Source organism: Anguilla rostrata, chromosome 4 (assembly GCF_018555375.3).
Source record: "Anguilla rostrata isolate EN2019 chromosome 4, ASM1855537v3, whole genome shotgun sequence".
NCBI classification, from domain to species: domain Eukaryota; kingdom Metazoa; phylum Chordata; class Actinopteri; order Anguilliformes; family Anguillidae; genus Anguilla; species Anguilla rostrata.
This window is the reverse complement of record NC_057936.1, coordinates 5,572,359-5,591,055: the sequence shown is the minus strand read 5'-3', so window position 1 is coordinate 5,591,055 and position 18,697 is coordinate 5,572,359. Positions and strand designations below refer to the sequence as shown.

General features: G+C 48.9%; 1 protein-coding gene across 3 annotated transcripts in view; it reads left to right on the top strand.

The window, feature by feature from the left end:
• stk11 (serine/threonine kinase 11) overlaps positions 1-18,697 on the top strand; it is a 49,328-nt gene that overhangs the window by 22,617 nt on the left and 8,014 nt on the right. For all 3 annotated transcript variants that reach the window (XM_064330251.1, XM_064330250.1, XM_064330252.1), the window contains exons 8-9: positions 1,277-1,334; positions 10,872-11,065. In XM_064330251.1, the coding sequence (XP_064186321.1) occupies positions 1,277-1,334; positions 10,872-11,065 (252 nt within the window). The remainder of the gene's footprint in view (positions 1-1,276; positions 1,335-10,871; positions 11,066-18,697) is intronic.

Below are 18,697 nucleotides of genomic sequence, written 5' to 3'. Positions count from 1 at the left end.
GCCGTGGTGTTTATCGGGGCGGGTGAGTGGGCGAAATTAGCGGGGAGTTCACCGGAGTGTGTTTCTACGCTGAGTCAGTTCGCTTAAGAGCTCCTAAACCCCCCCCCCCCACGCCACCCCACCCCCCCCACGCAACTCAGAGTGCTCCTCATTAAAGACTGAATTTGAATGTACGCTGCTGACCTTTTGGAAATTAAACATGGTGAATATATTGCACAGCGGAGTTGTTTTCAGAATTGCATTGCATCGGTAGTTTGTGTATTTGCTCGTATGTGTTTTATTTTGGTGTATTTCAATGTATGCCGTTTCCGTAAGGGATACCTTGCTATCTAATATCCGCCATCCCTTTGCTAAAGGTGTGGCCTGTTGTGCACTGAGCTGTCCCCACAGTCTGTGCTGCCCCCTATGGCCTGGGAGGTGTATTGCTGCACGAAGGGTTAACACTAGCTGCATACAGCATCTAGCCTCCTCTGTGCCTGTGTTTATACAGTGAAAGGGCTCTTTACTTGTACAGAAAACGCTCTTGATCGTCTTGTCTAAGATATCCAGGTTTCTACTGGAATATCTGGCAAATGTGTACAGTACTGGCTAGGACTGGATTGCTGGCAGAAGTGGAAAGGAAGTGGCTTTTTGAGCAGCTGGATAAAGATGAAAGCTATTGGAAGTCACATTGGTATTTGAACCGATTACAACGTTGAAACACAAACAAAGGAACGCTTGTGTGTGCAGGTTGAGATGGTTTTTTTTGTTGTGGTTTTTGGGTGAAATGCAAAAAAAGAAAAAAAAAAGAACACCCTAATTGTATTTTGTGTGAAATTCAGTTTTGGTGAATTCTGAATTTTATATTTAGATGGAATACATTTCGACTGCTGGTATTTTTACATTTACTTTGAGCTCCTTGAAGGCTTAATCCACAGTAACTAGCAGGATTGTGGAAAATTTTTTAATGCTATTTAAATTCAAGTAACTAAATGCTTAATTGCTTGACTTACTGAAATTGCTGTTGTTTTTAAGCATGTTAGTTTTTATGATTTATTATATAAAGGCTATAATATTTTTAGATATTTCTACTGGAGACACGTCATGTATTTTGTAAACATATCTGAGCTTGTTTGTTAGCGTTATAAGTGAGTTTCACAATGCAACATTCTGGTATTTTCAGTGCTGTCTGTCAAAGTGTAGTAAAAACAGCGTCGTGGCTGAAGTCTCTTGTTCTGCGGTCACATGGCCATAATCGGCAGTTTGCTGAAACGCTCCTGTCATTTGTCTGTTCCAGGAATGCTTGAATATGACCCAGCGAAGCGGTTCTCAATACAACACATAAGGCAGCACAAGTAAGTAATCCCGTCTCTGCTGGATAAGTTGTGTTTAACAGTCCGAATTTACATTTACATCTGCTCCAGAGTCCAGTGTAAAAAAACAGTCTGTTAGTGTGAGTCGAACATGAATGCTGTACTGGCCGAACTCACTTTGTAGTCCAGCATCATTGTAGCGTGTGCGGAAAGTGAAACGTGTTCCTGGAATATGCCTGTCGGGTCACGGGTGGTATCTTGTATCTGCATGGTAGCTGTGGTAAGGGCTGAGTGGTGCTGCTGTTAACGTTGGTATCGAGAGGATGGAAACCAGGACAGAGCATCGGTACCGTGTCTCCTAACCTCTCTCTCTCTCTCTCTCTCTCTCTCTCTCTCTCTCTCTCTCTCTCTCTCTCTCTCTCTCTCTCTCTCTCTCTCGCTCTCTCGCTCTCTCTCTCTCTCTCTCTCTCTCTCTCTCTCTCTCTCTCTCTCTCTCTCTCTCTCTCTCTCTCTCTCTCTCTCTGTCTGTCTCTGTCTGTCTCTCTCTTCTCACTGGGGGGCGGGGGGGACGCTGAGGCCAGGGAGAGGGGTGGGGGGGGGGGGGTGCGCACAGAGCATGCATGACTCATCCGGGCCCCTGACCCCCCCGGGGTCAGAGAAGTCAGAGAAGCCCCCCCCCATTTGTGGTCTTCCTCCACCGACCACATGTTCCTGCTGCGGCCATTTTGAACCCGCTCCAAGACCAGGCGGTGGTTCTTGGAGCCCCATACAGATCTACGTTGTAGGAATTGAGTAACTGAACAGCTGAGCCCGTACACGCCAGTGGCCAAAGTCAGATTAAATTGGGCCAGTGTATTTCCTGCCAGTAGCTCGGCGTATTCTGCTTTGTGCTCATGATTGTCGCACCCAGGTGTTTCTTCTTCTCTTATAATGGCGGCCGATTCATCCCTGAGTGGCTGTGTGGGGGGTTCCGGGAGGACTGAATAGCGGGGCGGTTAGTGGCAGTCCAGACATTTCTCTCTCTCTCTCGGGTCGGAATAATTGCGTCCCCAGTGACCGCCTGCAGAACACGTCGGGGGGGTCTGTGTAGGAAATGGGTCCGGCTACATCCTGTCGGTAAACGGTGTTCCGGGAGGAAAAGATTGGCGGTCCTAATGACGTTGTTGAACGCGACTGCAGAGGCCACATCGCTGTCGTCATCGTGCTACGTTCTCAGAGCCGTTTATTGAGAATCTCAAATATGGCCAGTTCTGCCACAACCACATAGATCAGTTTTTTTTTCTTTTCTTTCCGTTCATGCTACGTGTTTTCAGTACCATGGGCCAGACCTGATTGGCTGCTCAGAAAGCCAGGTTGGCGATGTAATCGATTTTGCAGCCAGGAACATTGGTTTTTCTAGATGATGCGAGGACAAGGATTCTGACAGTGACTCTGGTAGGGGTCACGTTTAATTTTTAATGTTTTTTTTAATCTTATTAAAAACTGAGAAATTCTCACAAGCTGCTTCCGACACATCGGTGCTGAGAGAGTCCTCTTCTGAAGAAGCACTCCTTCCACGGCTGAGCGTAGCGTGGGTCGGGTTAGAACGTAGGCAAAATCAGAGCGCGCAAAAAACAGCTTCGGACGGCTGAAGTTAGCTGTGCAAGCGAAACAATTCCGTTAAAATCTCATCATTTATATATTAATTTATTTGTTTTTGTTGACAGACGTTGTCCTAAGGCCACTTCTGGGCCAATCGTGTGTCGAGAAGGGCCGAGAGTATTCGGCTTTTCAATCCCAGCCAATCACTGCACCTGCTGGTTTCACCAATCAACACGCTTCGAACCAGCGAGGAGGGAACCAATTGGCGAAACCAGCAGGTGAATTGCGATTGGTTGGAAGGGAAAGCCTGCGTGCTCTCGGCCCTCCGTGGCGGCACGCGATTGGGCGGCGCTGGGGTAGATATTTGAGGTCGGACGTGTCGTGTCTGTGCAGACACTTTCTGTGTCGTGAGTGCCAGAGGTGGACGGAGCCGGCCCGGGCCAGCGAGGTCGCTCCAGCCGAAGTAAAAGGCCAAGGCCGGTGGCGCTGTCGGTTCCTTACGAACGTCCGCCAACGCGCCCGCCGTTCGGCCGCCGCCGTGGGTGACACATACCGGGGGAGGGCATGAGTCAGACCACACAAGGTGAAAAATGCTGCAAATATCTTTTCTCTTACAACTTTTTTTTATTTCTCTCTCTGTCTCTCTCTCTCTCTGGCAGCCTTTTAAGGGTTCTTTTACTACACACACACACACACACACACACACACGCGCGGCCTGATACTGCTGCCAGGTGCCGGCCGCTGTTGCCATGGCAACGGATGACTGAAGCGTGTCCGTGCGCCGCCGCCGCCGCCGCGGTGGCGGTGGTGGTGGTGGTGGTTTCGCTTCTGGCTGATGAGTGGGGTGGGGACGGGGTGGGAGGGGTTGAGGGAGGGCGGGGGGGGTGGGGGGAGAGCGGGGGAGGTAGTGGGTAATCACGCTCTCTCTCTCTCTCTGTCTGTCTCTCTGTGGGCGGCTGAACTGCTTCAGATCCTATCTCTCATCTCTTTGTGGAAGCCACCGGAAAAAAAAAAAGAATAAAATGGAATTATGAAAATGAGCACGTACAGTATATACGCGCGCGCGCACAAACGTTTTATTCCCGACCACTTCAGAAGAAGGCTCTATTCATGTGGAACGGGCGGTGTGGTGACTGTTAAGGAGGTGGATGACACAGGTTGTTAAACGCATTGTGTGGTTTTGAGAGTTCGTCATTTTGAACTACCGCGTATATAGGTTTTTTTTGGGGTTTTTTTTCTGGAGACCTACCCACGGTGATCATCTGATTTCAGTAGATTTACCGGGTGCTCAGACCTGTGAGCCCTTAAAGGTGTGAGGTCTTAAATGTGTGGTTAGAACTTTCTGAACTGAACATTCTAATGCTGACGTCACAATAGCCGCTGGTAACTGGAAGCCGTGGGAGTTCTAGAACCCACAGGACTGGGCAACTCTACTGTACATGTTCTCAGTACAACAGTGCAGCTTTACATGGCTGCCAACAGTAAGGTGGACCGGGAGAGTGGCAGTTTTGATTTGAATTTGATGTTGGAGGCATTTGCAAAACGGAACGATTCGACGTCCGCCCTCAACATCGCGTTGCCGTTCGCCCGCGTGGAAGAAGCCCTGGTCCCGAAGCTGCAGTTGAAGTCGGTTTTTTTTCAGAAAACTGGAAATATTCCAACCGCCTTCGTCGTTTTTCTGTTCGGTCCCGGCCCTTGCTGTACAGCCTCTGGCCTTGCATCTTCCTTTCACCGGAGGATGCTTCACTGCCGCGCCAGCGCTAAGGGGCGAAAATACAAAAATAGAAAGAAGAAAAGAGAAAAAAAAAAACAGCTTGCATAAATATTTAAACTAGCAAAAGGGCAGCCGGGTCTTTAAAATTAATTACGCCTCTCTGCGCAAATATTAACATTAAGGGGATTTACAACGGGAGGAGGCACCACGCTGGAGCTGATGCAGTTTTAATGACGAGCCTCCTGAGGTGGCCCCTTCACGAGCTGTGGAGCTCTCTCTCCCCGAGCCGCTCGTGCTCGATTGCCCTTTACATATTCAAAGCGTACGCAAACCCCCCCCCCACACCCCCGCCCGACTCTGCCCGAAAACACACCCTTACCTCGCCTCCCATCGCCTCACCTCGTCAGGTTAGAGGCCTTATTATAAAAACATCCTCCGGCTTTTCAGCTGGGGAACGAGGGGTACGACAGGCTCTTCAGCTGGGAAACGAGGGGTACCACAGGCTGTTCAGCTGGGAAACGAGGGGTACGACAGGCTCTTCAGCTGGGAACGAGGGGTACGCCAGGTGTTCAGCTGGGAAACGAGGGGTACGCCAGGCTGTTCAGCTGGGAACGAGGGGTACGACAGGCTGTTCAGCTGGGAACGAGGGGTACCCCAGGCTGTTCAGCTGGGAAACGAGGGGTACGACAGGCTGTTCAGCTGGGAAACGAGGGGTACGACAGGCTCTTCAGCTGGGAAACGAGGGGTACGACAGGCTGTTCAGCTGGGAAACGAGGGGTACGACAGGCTGTTCAGCTGGGAAACGAGGGGTACCACAGGCTCTTCAGCTGGGAAACGAGGGGTACGACAGGCTCTTCAGCTGGGAAACGAGGGGTACGACAGGCTGTTCAGCTGGGAAACGAGGGGTACCACAGGCTCTTCAGCTGGGAAACGAGGGGTACGACAGGCTCTTCAGCTGGGGAACGCGGGGTACGACAGGCTCTTCAGCTGGGAAACGAGGGGTACCACAGGCTGTTCAGCTGGGAAACGAGGGGTACGACAGGCTCTTCAGCTGGGAAACGAGGGGTACGACAGGCTCTTCAGCTGGGAAACGAGGGTACGACAGGCTGTTCAGCTGGGAAACGAGGGGTACACAGGCTCTTCAGCTGGGAAACGAGGGGTACCACAGGCTGTTCAGCTGGGAAACGAGGGGTACCACAGGCTGTTCAGCTGGGAAACGAGGGGTACGACAGGCTCTTCAGCTGGGAAACGAGGGGTACGACAGGCTCTTCAGCTGGGAAACGAGGGGTACCACAGGCTCTTCAGCTGGGAAACGAGGGGTACCACAGGCTCTTCAGCTGGGAACGGGGGTACGACAGGCTTTCAGCTGGGAACGAGGGTACCACAGGCTGTTCAGCTGGGAAACGAGGGGTACGACAGGCTCTTCAGCTGGGAAACGAGGGGTACGACAGGCTCTTCAGCTGGGAAACGAGGGGTACGACAGGCTGTTCAGCTGGGAAACGAGGGGTACGACAGGCTCTTCAGCTGGGAAACGAGGGGTACCACAGGCTGTTCAGCTGGGAAACGAGGGGTACCACAGGCTGTTCAGCTGGGAAACGAGGGGTACGACCGGCAGTTCAGCTGGGAAACGAGGGGTACGACCGGCTGTTCAGCTGGGAAACGAGGGGTACGACAGGCTGTTCAGCTGTGTGAAGCGGCACTGAAGAACGCGATGTGTCACCGGAATGGGTAGCTTATGGAGTTATTTATTTATTTGTTTATTTTACCTGCCCCCCCCCCCCCCCACCGCTAAACATTACAGTCACGTCCAGTGTTGAATTAGCGGAGAACATCAGTGTCTGGATTACAGACAGAGTGGTGTCACCAGGAAGGCAGAGAAGACTCATTGATTATTAACAAGTGTAATGTTGACTGAACAAAAACTACAGTTGGTACTGTAAGCAAAAGCAAACTGCAGTACACTGCTGACCTGTCTCTGCATGGCTATACCTAACTCTTACTATCCCTAAAGGGAATAAAAAGGTCACACTGCCGCATTTTTCCCCTCCTCAAAAATGTGATAATTGGGCATGAGTTATACCATAATTGGCATGAAGATGTTTTTTTTAAACACCACTTTAAGGAACTTGGATAGTGGGCGGTGCCCCTTATACACACACACACACACACAGTCACCATCGCGCACACACACACACACACACACACACACAGTCACATTCACACACGCACACACACACACATAGTTGCACACACACACACAGACTCTCGCACTCACACTCGCACGCACACGCGTGATGTCACTGCCCTATTAGCTGCATGTGCTCCCGCAGGGTTTCCTGCTGTTGTTAAGGAGACGTGCTGCAGGGGCATCCGTGAAGACGCTGCTGCAAAGAATAGCACGAGAAACCCCCCCTCCTCCGCCTTCCTCCGCCGTCCGCCCCCCCCAAATGCACGCCCACGCGCTCCCCGCCACGGAGCACACGGAGCTGACCCTTCGGTCTCTCTGCGCCGCCGCCGCCGTCACGATCACCTCCTCCCTCTCGCACACGACTCGCACCCGGGGCTGAAGTGCCGCCACACACCCCCTGCACTACCGGTGTTACCTCAGCCCAGGGAGAGATGGAGGGAGAGGGAGGGAGGGAGGGAGGGAGGGAGAGAGAGAGGGAGAGAATGAGGGAGGGGGGGGGGAGAGAGGGAGAAAGGCGGGAGAAGTGCGGTCACGTGACACAAATAGGAGGTATAGGATGATCTTTCTGGAGATAAGTTTTATTACTGATAAAGTTGAATAGTAATGCCATTTTCCTGAGAAGTGCAAAGTTTACATTACTGAAAGAATTGGTTTATGCTGTACATTTTTCATAGAAATATAATTTTATCCTGAAATTGAAAATCTTTGTTCTCAAAAGCATGAAAAAAAAGTATTCAATTGTATTTATAATAATTCTTCTAGTATTTACTTGGATGTACTGTGCCAAGTGCACACTATGCAAATGGCCATTACAAGCCAACTTATAACTGCATGATTCATGTTCCAACCAAATAATCTTTTCATACAGTAAAATTTCATAAAGGTGATGTTCATGCCCAGTTCAAGGCGCTTCATATATGTCTATTTTTTTTTTTTAAGCCTGAAGAAGTATATTACCTACAGTATGTATTTTGTCACTGTAGGAGTGTCTGTTGATCCAGCTGATCAGTGAGCGAGCAGAATTGATTTCCTCCCTGAAAACATCATATCTTATTTTACATTTTTTCCGCCTTGCCCCACACCGGAAAGAGATGTATCGATATTGACAATATTGCCCCGCGCGTCAGTTTGTGAGAATATCTTACACGTCAGCATTGGAGACGGTGGGATTGCATCACTGCGAATACATCGGAAGTGTGTCTAACAAAGAAAACGTGAGCAAGATTTGAGACTCAAAACGAGCTGCTTTTACAACAATCCTCAACAGTCTGAGGCTTCTGGCGTACGGGGCCTTAAACCGACATCCCATAATGCCGGGATTACAGGGGGTTTGAGTCTCTGTGTGATGTGGAATACAGTCCCGGGGTTGAGTCACGTCAGGGGCCGCGTCGTTCAGGTGAAGCCACAGTGAATGGGTGAGCTGAGGTGGAGGAGCGCGAGCTGATTGGATGCCGGGAGACGTCGGCCAGCCCGGTGTGTGTGTCGGCAGCTACTCTTACGCACCGCGCAGAGGTGTGAAGGTCCCAGTAGAGATCGCCTTCACAGTTCCTAAATCCAGCCGTGTGGGAAGCCACGTCATCTTTCACAGGTCCTGCTTTGAAAGGTGTGAGATTGATGACGGTGCCGATGCCGAGGAGAGGGGTACGGTTCGCTTTGGCAAATTCTCACTGGAGTACACGTTCTCTCAGCATCGCTTCATATGCGTTTCTGTACGCAGAATTGCTCTTGTGCCCAAAAAAGACAGTTTAAAAAAAAATAAAATAATGTATGTCATGTTTGGTAGTGAGGTTGAATGTTTTGCACAAAAAAAAGGAATTTAAGGAAATGTTCATAGATGACGCTGTTAAACATGCTTTCGCTCATTGCTATAGGAACTTAACAGCATTACAGTAACGTTTGCCCTGCCGTTAGCTTTTTGCTAAGCCAGTCTGCTCACTGATGAACATCCCCTTCGTTACGGGACTGTGGACAAAGCTCTGACAGTGAGGGGGAAAGTGTGCCGGGTGTCGTTTTGAGTTTGGGGCTGGGGGTGGGGGCGGGGTGAGACGGACCACGATCGTTTTCATATTTAGCTCTGTGCCCAGTTCCTGGATGAGTTAATTCCGTGTGGTGTGATTAAGATGGATGGCAAACAGCCTGTTTAATATTCATGAGCGGGGGGGTGAGGGGGGGGCGGGGCTCTGGAGGGAGCCAGCTGTTTTTTCGCCGGGTGCTCGTTAGCATCCCGGCGCTTTCTGAACGCCCCCCCCCCCCCCCCCGCTTCCTCTCCGCGCCCCAGAGGCCCCTGGGAGACACCCCGAGGAGCACGAGGTCACCTGACCGGCGGCCGCGTCGCTGAGAGAGACCGGCTAATGGTTTAGAAAAACTAAAGGGATATCAAAACATCAACAAAAATTCTAAGTCCCCTACATGTATGTCTAGTAGGAGCTGTTCATGCCGTTTTTCCATATTCACACGGTGTGGTGCTAATATGGACGTGTTCATAGGGAAACCCGTGTTACAGACATAAGACAGTGAAGACGTTTCTTATGCAGTACACACGCTTCCCCCTGCGTTCTTTTGTGGATCTGACAGGAAAACAAAAAAACCATCTGAATCCCGTATTCAGGTCCAATTTCATGGATGTGGGCGTGAGGAGGGGGAAGCCGCGTGCCAGTCACCCCAAGACGCGCTGTTAGCCTTCGTTAGCATTCGTTCCGAGCGTCGATCCCTCTCGCGATTCGTAACGCTCGCCCGCCGTCGCCGCGAGATGCCGGATTGCGTACGGACCGCCCGTCGAAAACTAGATGAAAGGGGGAGTGGGTGCGGCGTGGATGGAATCCGATTGGTCCGTATTCCTCTCCCGATCTCTTATCGCCACACGCGCAAAATGAAAACAGAGAGAAGGGCGGAACACGAGGGAGATCTAATCTGTGTGATTGCAGGCCGTGTGTTTTCGTGGTTTTTTTTTTGTCGGTTTCTGTCGGTTTCATAATGAGCCTCTGAATGCGTGCTGGTACTGTAGCTTTGGCTGTTCCTACATCACGGGCATTTAGCGGACGCTCTTATCCAGAGCGACTATTACATCAATTAATACAGCTGGATATATACTGAAGCAATGCAGGTTAAGCACCTTGCTCGAGGGTCCCACCTTGGGAATCGAACCTGCGACCTTCAGGGTACCAGACCAACTCCTTACCCATTATACCACACTGCCGCCCCAGTGCCTGGGCCGGTAGGGTTTCTCCACACCGCACCTGTTGTGACAGAGCTAGGAGTTTAAAGACAGAGGTTTTAACTGAAGGGTTGGGTTTAGCTTATGGAACGTTCTGGACCTGCACTGCCAGACCCGGGTTCCAATCGCGGTTGATCTGCCAATTCTGACGTATCGGACGACTGTTCTGAGGAAACTGTGGTCAAAACTGTGGCTTTTTTTTTTGTCCACAAATTTCTATATTTCTTGCATCGTCTTTCTCACCTAAGTGATAAACCACAAAGCAGTAGGCTGAGAAACAAATGAAAAAAATGTTTTTAAAAACTTTGTCAGTGTTAAGACGCCACATTTCAGTCTTGTCTTGTTGGAGACGGTCAGTAATTTTAGATGCGTATGCTCAAATTGACTTTCATAGTGTAAATACAGAGCAGTGCACAAACCTGGATAATCAAGCACAGTGTGCAGCCTGCAAGCACACAGCTAAGGGCAACACACATCAATTTTAGCCAATGAAACAAATCCCTAAGTACAGCAAACTAATGCTAATGTTGCTAGCTGGCCCTGTCATGTATTGCACTAGCCATTGTTTTTTGTTGCAGTGTTTTAAAAAAACTAGGCGTTAAATTGAAAATTGTAAGTATTGGGGGTAAAAAATGCAGATCTTGACTTGTACTGCCAAGAAGGATGGACAGCTGTGGTTGTCCAGGGAAACTGGACTGTTTCCCATGGAGTCAAATGGTGAATGCAGGAGCCTGTTTATTTGGCTGTGAAATATGGACTGGGATAGGAGCGATTGGGCATATTTAAGGTCACCCGTGGGTACTTTGGGGATTTAAATATATTCTTTGGATTAACCCCCGTCCCTCTCTTCCTCCCCTTTTCCCCTTTTGTGGTCCCGTGCAGTTGGGTGCGTAAGAAACACCCCCCCTCCGAGCCCCCCGTCCCCATCCCGCCCAGCCCCGACACCAGAGACCAGTGGCGCAGCATGACGGTGATGCCGTACCTGGAGGACCTGCACGGCTACAACGAGGAGGACGACGACGAGCTCTTCGACGGCGAGGATGACATCATCTACACTCAGGACTTCACAGTGCCAGGTGTGTGTGTGTGTGTGCTGGATGCCAGGTGTGTGTGTGTGTGTGTGTGTGTGTTGGATGCCAGGTGCGTGTGTGTGTGTGTGTGTGTGTGTGTGTGTGTGTGCTGGATGCCAGGTGTGTGTGTGTGTGCTGGACGCCGTGTGTGTGTGTGTTGTGTGTGTGCTGGATGCCAGATGTGTGTGTGTGTGTGTGTGTGTGTGTGTGTGTGTGTGTGTGCTGGATGCCAGGTGTGTGTGTGTGTGTGTGTGTGTGGCTGGCAGGTGTGTGTGTGTGTGTGTGTGCTGGATGCCAGTGTGTGTGTGTGTGCTGGATGCCAGGTGTGTGTGTGTGTGTGTGTGTGTGTTGGATGCCAGGTGTGTGTTTGAGTGTGTGTGCGCTGGATGCCAGGTGTGTGTGTGTGTGTGTGTGTGTGTGCTGGACGCCAGGAGTGTGTGTGTGTGCTGGATGCCAGGTGTGTGTGTGTGTGTGCTGGATGCCAGGTGTGTGTGTGGCTGTCAGAAATGGAGATGCCTTTAGCCTCTTTGCTGTGGACAGCCAAAATGAGTTTAGGGACTAAATAAAGTCCCAGACTCAGTTGAATGGCCTCTCCGACTGTGCTCAATAACATTCTGAATGCGTGCTTTCAGAATAAATACACCTCTTTCTGCGAGGGATATTTTTGTTGCTATTCTTTTGTGCAGAGTACATGGCGATCGTGCTATTTTAAGGCTGTTTAGTTGTGACAATTGGAGAGAAGGCAGTCTCAGGCGGTGTTGCGTAAGATTTGAAAGGTGCGCATGAAAAAACACTTTTTAACCTGAAGAGAGAAATGTAAAAATAGACACCCCCCCTAACTGAGTATTCTAGCTGTGTGTGTGTACTGGATGTGTTCACTCAATAAAAACTATAATGGAAGAAACGTTTTTTCCTCTAGAGCGTACACTGATTAGCAGTGATGATTATTTGGTTATAATGGGAACTGTTGGTCTGAAGGTGAGGAGCCAGGTTTAATTTCAGAGAGACGATGCACCACCTCCCTCCGTCTCTGCTGCTTCGAATTTCTCCGCCAGGTGTTTGGATGGCTGTTCTATCTGGACTCTTACCTCATGCGGTAGTGACTCATGGACCCAGGGTAAAATGGTAAATGGAACTGCATTTATATAGCGCTTTTATCCAAAGCGCTTTACAATTGATGCCTCTCATTCGCCAGAGCAATTAGGGAGTTAGGCGTCTTGCTCAGGGGACACTTCGACACGCCCAGGGCAGGGGGATCGAACCGGCAACCCTCCGACTGCCAGACGACCGCTCTTACCTCCTGAGCTACGTCGCCCCCTAATGGGAACATGGGAACTTGCTCCCAGGCACTGCGTTGTTTCTGCGTGGGGGTCCTTTTCCTGAAAGTCAGAAAGCCCCCTCCGGGGGCCGTGGGTCTCTGGCCGAAATTCGCCGCTCTTCATCCCGAGATAAAGGGGTTGCCGACGACGGTGAGCTTTGCCAGATTGAACTGCGGTGGATTTTGATTGGCCAGAGCCCTTGTCGGGTCATGGGTAAGAGCGGTGTCGCACTGCAGTCGGACTGGACTCTGTGTGATGGACTCCCGCATTACAGAATCAGAAATGACTTTGTTAAATGGTAAATGGACTGCATTTATATAGCGCTTTTATCCAAAGCGCTTTACAATTGATGCCTCTCATTCCCCAGAGCAGTTAGGGGTTAGGTGTTAGGGGTCTTGCTCAAGGACACTTCGACACGCCCAGGGCGGGGTTTGAACCGGCAACCCTCCGACTGCCAGACAGTCGGTCTTACCTCCTGAGCTGTGTCGCCCCGTTAGTCGCTGTTTGGGCCGGACCAGACTTTCTGGCTCGCTGATGTTGCTCACGGTAACGTGTATCCCTTCCCGTTGGGAAGTGTTTGCAGCAGCCCCTGCTTTTTTAGCGAGGCCCTATCTCCCGGTGTGTGCCACAGCTTATGAGTCTAATTAATCATCACAGGCCTTAAAGCAATGATGTGCAATATTTCAGCCACTATTGAGATGTCAGGGCAAAAGAAAAAAAATGCTGAATTATCCTTTATGCTGTAATTCAAAGAGATAACCGAACAGCAGTTCATTACTACTGCTAGTAGTTTCTATGAATAGCCTCGGTCATTGAAAATGTATCCAGACCTATGAAACTGGGAAAGTTTTGGGACCAATCTTATTCCTTGTCCAAGTTTTGTGTTGTGCTCGTACGGAAACTTCGTGTTAGTGTAGGTAACCTGGCAACGTGGCCGTTGGAAGTGACCCTTGGCAACGATGAAAATGAGCCTGTGTGGTGGTTTTTCCGTTTTGCTGTGTCTTTTGTGCGTGTGTGTGTGTTTGTTAACGTCTGTGAGTATAAACGGGATTTAACACGTTTGAAGAAAATGGCATAATTAAAATGTCTGCGGCCTCCTGGTGCCTCTGTATGGTAATGAAATGGCACATTAGTGAGCCTTAGTGAGGGGTTCTTGATTTTTTAAAAGTTTGGGTACAGTACGTGCTTAGCTGGATTGCAGCGTCAAGCTATTTTCACGATTCTGTTGGAAATTGCCCATTTTGACTGATTTAGTTAGACTGATTTGCATGCAAAGTTTGATTAACTGCTGTAATGCTTGGTGGAGGCATGATTAGACTGACATAATCCTGTTACTTGACACTGAATTGCTCATTTTATAGTTTGATATTTATTTATGATTGTAGCTTGAGTTGATCAGATGACCTTTAAAAAAAAAAAAAAAAAAAAAAAATTTAAAGTCTGGAATCAGAATAAGTCCCTCCATTTCAGGTGTCCGTCAGTGATGCATCCTCTGCACTTAGAGCCTGTTTCCATTACCTGTCGCTCTGTGAGACTCCAGAGAGAACAGGAGAGCAGGGGATCAGGCTGGCTGTGATTGCGTTGGTCCGTGGGCCAGTGAGTCACTCACCCCCTCTGGAAGTAATAAAAACACAACTCCTGCTTCTTTGTGGAGTGGAGACAGAAAGTTGGCGCTTTGAGGAGGTGTGGGGGGGGGGGGGGAGTTTGAGTGAGTGAGTGAGACGGGCGTCGGTGCTTTCCGAGGGCAGCGTCACGGTAACCGGGGTTAATAATCAACGCTTTATTAACCGGCTGCTTCCGCCATGTTGGCGGTGGGCAAGTGGGCGTGAAGTAATCAGCTAAGGGCGTTGAGAAATAAGTACGAATCGTTTCCCGGTATAAAGGCGATTCTGTTGTCGAGGAGACGGCGAAAGCTGGCGGTGGTTGCCGTGGTGGTTGCCGTGGCTGTCCGAGCGTGATGACCTCTGACGTTTTACTCCGGACGGGTTTGGGCTTCAGAATCTCGGGTGTGTCCCATGTGACCTCCGGGGGGCGCTGTGTGTTGTTGGCCTCAGATGGGAAATGGCGGCGTTGAGTCCTCCTTGGTTGACATGGTATGTGAATATCTGGCGTCAGCTTTGTAGTATTCTGTCAGGGCTTAAAAAAAAATATAATAAAATGAAAAATTTTCATTTAGACCTTGGCCTTTTTTTCCGGCATATGGAGCTTGAAGTGGACAATATGTCGCGTTTGGCAGCGTTGCGTTTCGACGAGGTGCGGGTGCGACTGCAGCCGCTATATATAGACAGCCGTATCTGGCCCGTCTGAGGTTTCAGGCCAAACTGTGAAATTTCACGGAGAAGCTGTGAGAACTGGAAAAGAAAAAAACAGTGTGAATGAAATGATTCTTTAGAGCACAAAAGGTTGCGGCGTGTTATATAAATTATGAGGCGCAGAATCGCATTTTCACGGACGTGGGACTTCGCCGGGTTTTTTTTTGTCCAGCGTTCGCTGATGTTGTGTTGTAGATGTTTGGAGTTTGTTGTGTGTTACAGACAGAGCAGTTCGGGAGTGTCATGCCAGTGGTCTTCTAAAAGTGCTTAGTTGCCATACGAGAATGGGATTCAATAATGTATGTAGCACAATTTTAGCAGTAGCTTTTTTCCAAACTGGTTAGCGTGCGGAGACTGTAAATTCCACAGGGTTCCCACATGTCCTGGAAAACCTGGAATTTTCTGTTGCAGTCATAAAAAGTAATGGAAAATGACAATGTAATGTGTAGTGTAACATTATTGGCCAAAACTACGTGTCCCCTTGCTATCCCCCTCCCCCATGTAATTAATACATAGCTCCCCCCTTCCATGATTCTGTTGTCTCAGCCACCCCCCCACCTCACCCCAACATAAAATGTCCTGGAATGGCCTGTCGAAAAACATAATGCGTGACGTCTAGAAGGGTGGGGAACACCCCTGATTCAAATTTAAGAACATTACGTGAAAAATAACTTGCACACAATTAGCAATGCTTTTGCATACATCTGTGGTTTCTCATTATTGGATGTGGCTGTAGATGACAGTGACATATAGGCTACGTGTATAGAATGGCTAAATATGTTCACTTGATTCGTGTTCTGCAGCACTAGCAGCTGATTGGGGCAGAGATACCTGGCGGTGTCTTACAGCTTGCACATCGTATAATTAACCATTTTTGATTCCACCCCCTAATCACCCCCTGCATCTGATTGGCTGCACAATGGGATGGGTTCCTACCCACACCTATTCCCCAAAAATAGAACCGATTTCTCAGTTTGCCTACCTGGTTAATTTAATCAAGGATTTAATACGCAAAATTACCCAGAACAGTACTGCTACTTGTTAAGTTGTGTAATGGGAGGAAGAAAAAAAACTTGCAGAGGGAAAGAACTTCAGTTTGGTGAAAACGGCCATCGATTCTCCATCTTCTGTCGCTTTCCCCCTAACGATTCAGCGAATCGTGTTTCAGAGTGACGTAGGCTGGATGCTGCGAAACGCCAGTCTAACACCACGCAAGCTGAACGTATGTGAAGGGCGAGGGCCAGTAGGGGGTGCTGTTGAGCTCAGGGCTGAGAGGTGAAGGGAGCTACTGTATGTGTACAGTGCCGGTCGGTCACAGACCCCATGGAGATCACCAAAAATTCTAATCCAAAAGCTTGGAGATCAGTGTAATGCTATTGGCCAAAACTACAGGTTCCCTTGCAATCCCCCCCCCCCCCCCATCTAATTAATCCTCAGCACCCCCTCCACGATTCTCAGCCACTCACCCCCAGCATAAAATATCCTGGAACGGTCTGTTGTGAAACATAATGCATGCATGTCTAGAAGGGTGAGAACCCTCGATTCAAATGTATGAAAATTATGCAAAATAACCTGCGCACAATTAGCAATGCTGATGCATGCTTCAGTTTCCGAACGCATGGAGATCAGTGGCTTCCGTAGTGGCCTGTCCTCTCTGATTACTGATGTGGGGTGGAGGGGGGTGGCGATTTCACTTGGACATGCACGTCTGTTCCACAGCAAATACAAATCAGCTTGCAGCATTCATGGAGCTACGAGAATGATAAAGTAAAACTGTATAACCGACATGCTGTACAGTTTGCGTGTACCTCGCTGTAGTGGGCCAATTGCCAAGGAACCGTTTGCTCATTTGTTTATTTTTGGCACGGGAGGGATGTTTAAAAGTAAAAGCTGGCCATCGTTCTCGCGCGGTTTGCCTGCGTAAGCCTTTCTGCTTTCCAAGCCGACGGTGATCTGTGAGAGATACGGCCACAGATTTAGCCCTGTGTGTTTGACCGGTCGTCCGAGGTTATCCTCCCAGATCGCTCTGACCTTCTCTTGTGGTTTTGCGATCGTTCTAAATCGTTCTCCGTTACCCTGTGATTTTTACTCCAGTCATCATGCTGCTGCTGCTGGAAAATCTTGCTGCTTAATGCGAAGGATTAGTTCTCAAAATGCTTTTATTGGAAGGAATTAAAAGTCATTTCTGCCTTTGTGCAATTTGTTACGGTAGGCGAAGGTAATTCAGATCCTCTGATTTAAAAAGAATGAAGTTTATTTTTAAAACACTCCCCCCCCCCCCCTGTTCTAGGGAGAATGGTGTATGATTTAAGGGCCAGATTTTTTTAATTTTTTTTTAAATCTGCATAACCCTTCAGACCTCTGCTCCTGGCGAGCCCTACGGTGAATTTCCTGGTGAAATCAGACGCCCGTCTTTCCGTACGCACAGAAATAACTTATTCTGCCGCAGTTCTGAAAGTTGAAATTGTGCACGGATCATCACATAAAGTTTAAAACCATTAAAAATTAAACAATCGCTTTAAGGCAATAGGTTAATGGACTTTCTTCTGATGAGCAAAAATATGTTCAGTTTCTAGTTTTGAACGTCTGTAGTGAATTCCTTATTCTGTGTTTTGAGAGTATGATGAAAGAGCACCCCCCTTTTTATACTACGCTTGTACTGATTTGTGAAAGCTCTTTTTGTGTCTGTGTCACGTTAATTATACGACGGGAAAGTTTGGAGACCGTAATTCCCTTTTCATCTCCTCGGTCCCAGCGTACCCCGCCACCGCAGTTGTTTTATTCAGCGATTTTTGTCTGTTAGCGAATCGCATCGCGCGTAGCCAATTAATCAAAGTTAAGCTCGTTTACCGGAATCCAGTTCACGCACGGAGGAAATTGAATTCCCCCCCCCCCCATTTCGCTTTTGTGTTTTGGAAGAGGAAGCGGGGAAAAAAGGGGATGATTTATGTTTGATAATCCCTTCAACGGCTTCCTCGTTGGGACAGCTCGCTGATCTATCGGGGGGGGCGGTTTGTGGGAATAGTGATTCTAACTTAATTGTTTTCTTTCATTTTTTCCCCCCCTGTTGTGAGAGCAATGTAATGTTCGTTTATCCCGCTCGCTGTTGAAACACCATGTGACTCTCACTCTCTCCCTCTCCCTCCCTCTCCTTGAGAGCAGAGAAAAAGCGTCTTTTGAAAAAATGGCCTCGGTTCTCTGTGCAGAGTTCTGGAAAAGGCTACTGCTTTGAAACTCTGGCTCAGCTCCACAGAAAGGGATGTCATGTCTTCTTCTTGTGATCCCCGGATCATAATCATTTTATGTGGTGGGGAATCGATATACACGCTCAGGTAATGCACCTGGAGTGACTGTAGCCTAGCGCCTCATCTGACGAGGGAAACACTGCAGAAAAGTACAAAATAAAAACACCGGGAGTCCCAGGTTCGACGACTTTGCAAACAGCGCGAAAATGATCTTTACTTCAGTGGCTAAGGGGGGCAGGCCTGAGGCAATTATTTGGAGATGGGCTGAAGGGGGCCAGAGGCTAATTAAGCACAGCACATAAACTCCCCCCTCCCTCTCGTGCTGTACTCCCTCCCCCCTGTCCATTACCCACAATCCCCTCGTTTTTTTTGTGCATAGAACACTCAAGAGATCTAAAAATACCAAAGGGCTTTTGTTTGGAGCGGAGGTGTGTGTGTGTGTGTGTGTGTCTGTGTCTGTGTCTGTGTGTGTCTGTCTGTGTGTCTGTGTGTGTGTGTGTCTGTGTGTGTCTGTGTGTGTGTGTGTGTGTGTGTGTGTGTGTGTGTGTGTGTGTGTGTGTCTGTGTGTGTCTGTGTGTCTGTGTGTCTCTGTCTGTGTCTGTGTCTCTCTGTGTGTCTCTGTGTCCTGTTTGGTTAATTGAAGGCCATAGCCCACTCCCAGTGACAATGCAGTCATCCCACTCATCAGACTCCCGTGGGTTGTCATTCTAAGGTTGTTGAGATGAACCTGGAATGGTGTTTTGTTTTTTTTTGTTTTTTTTA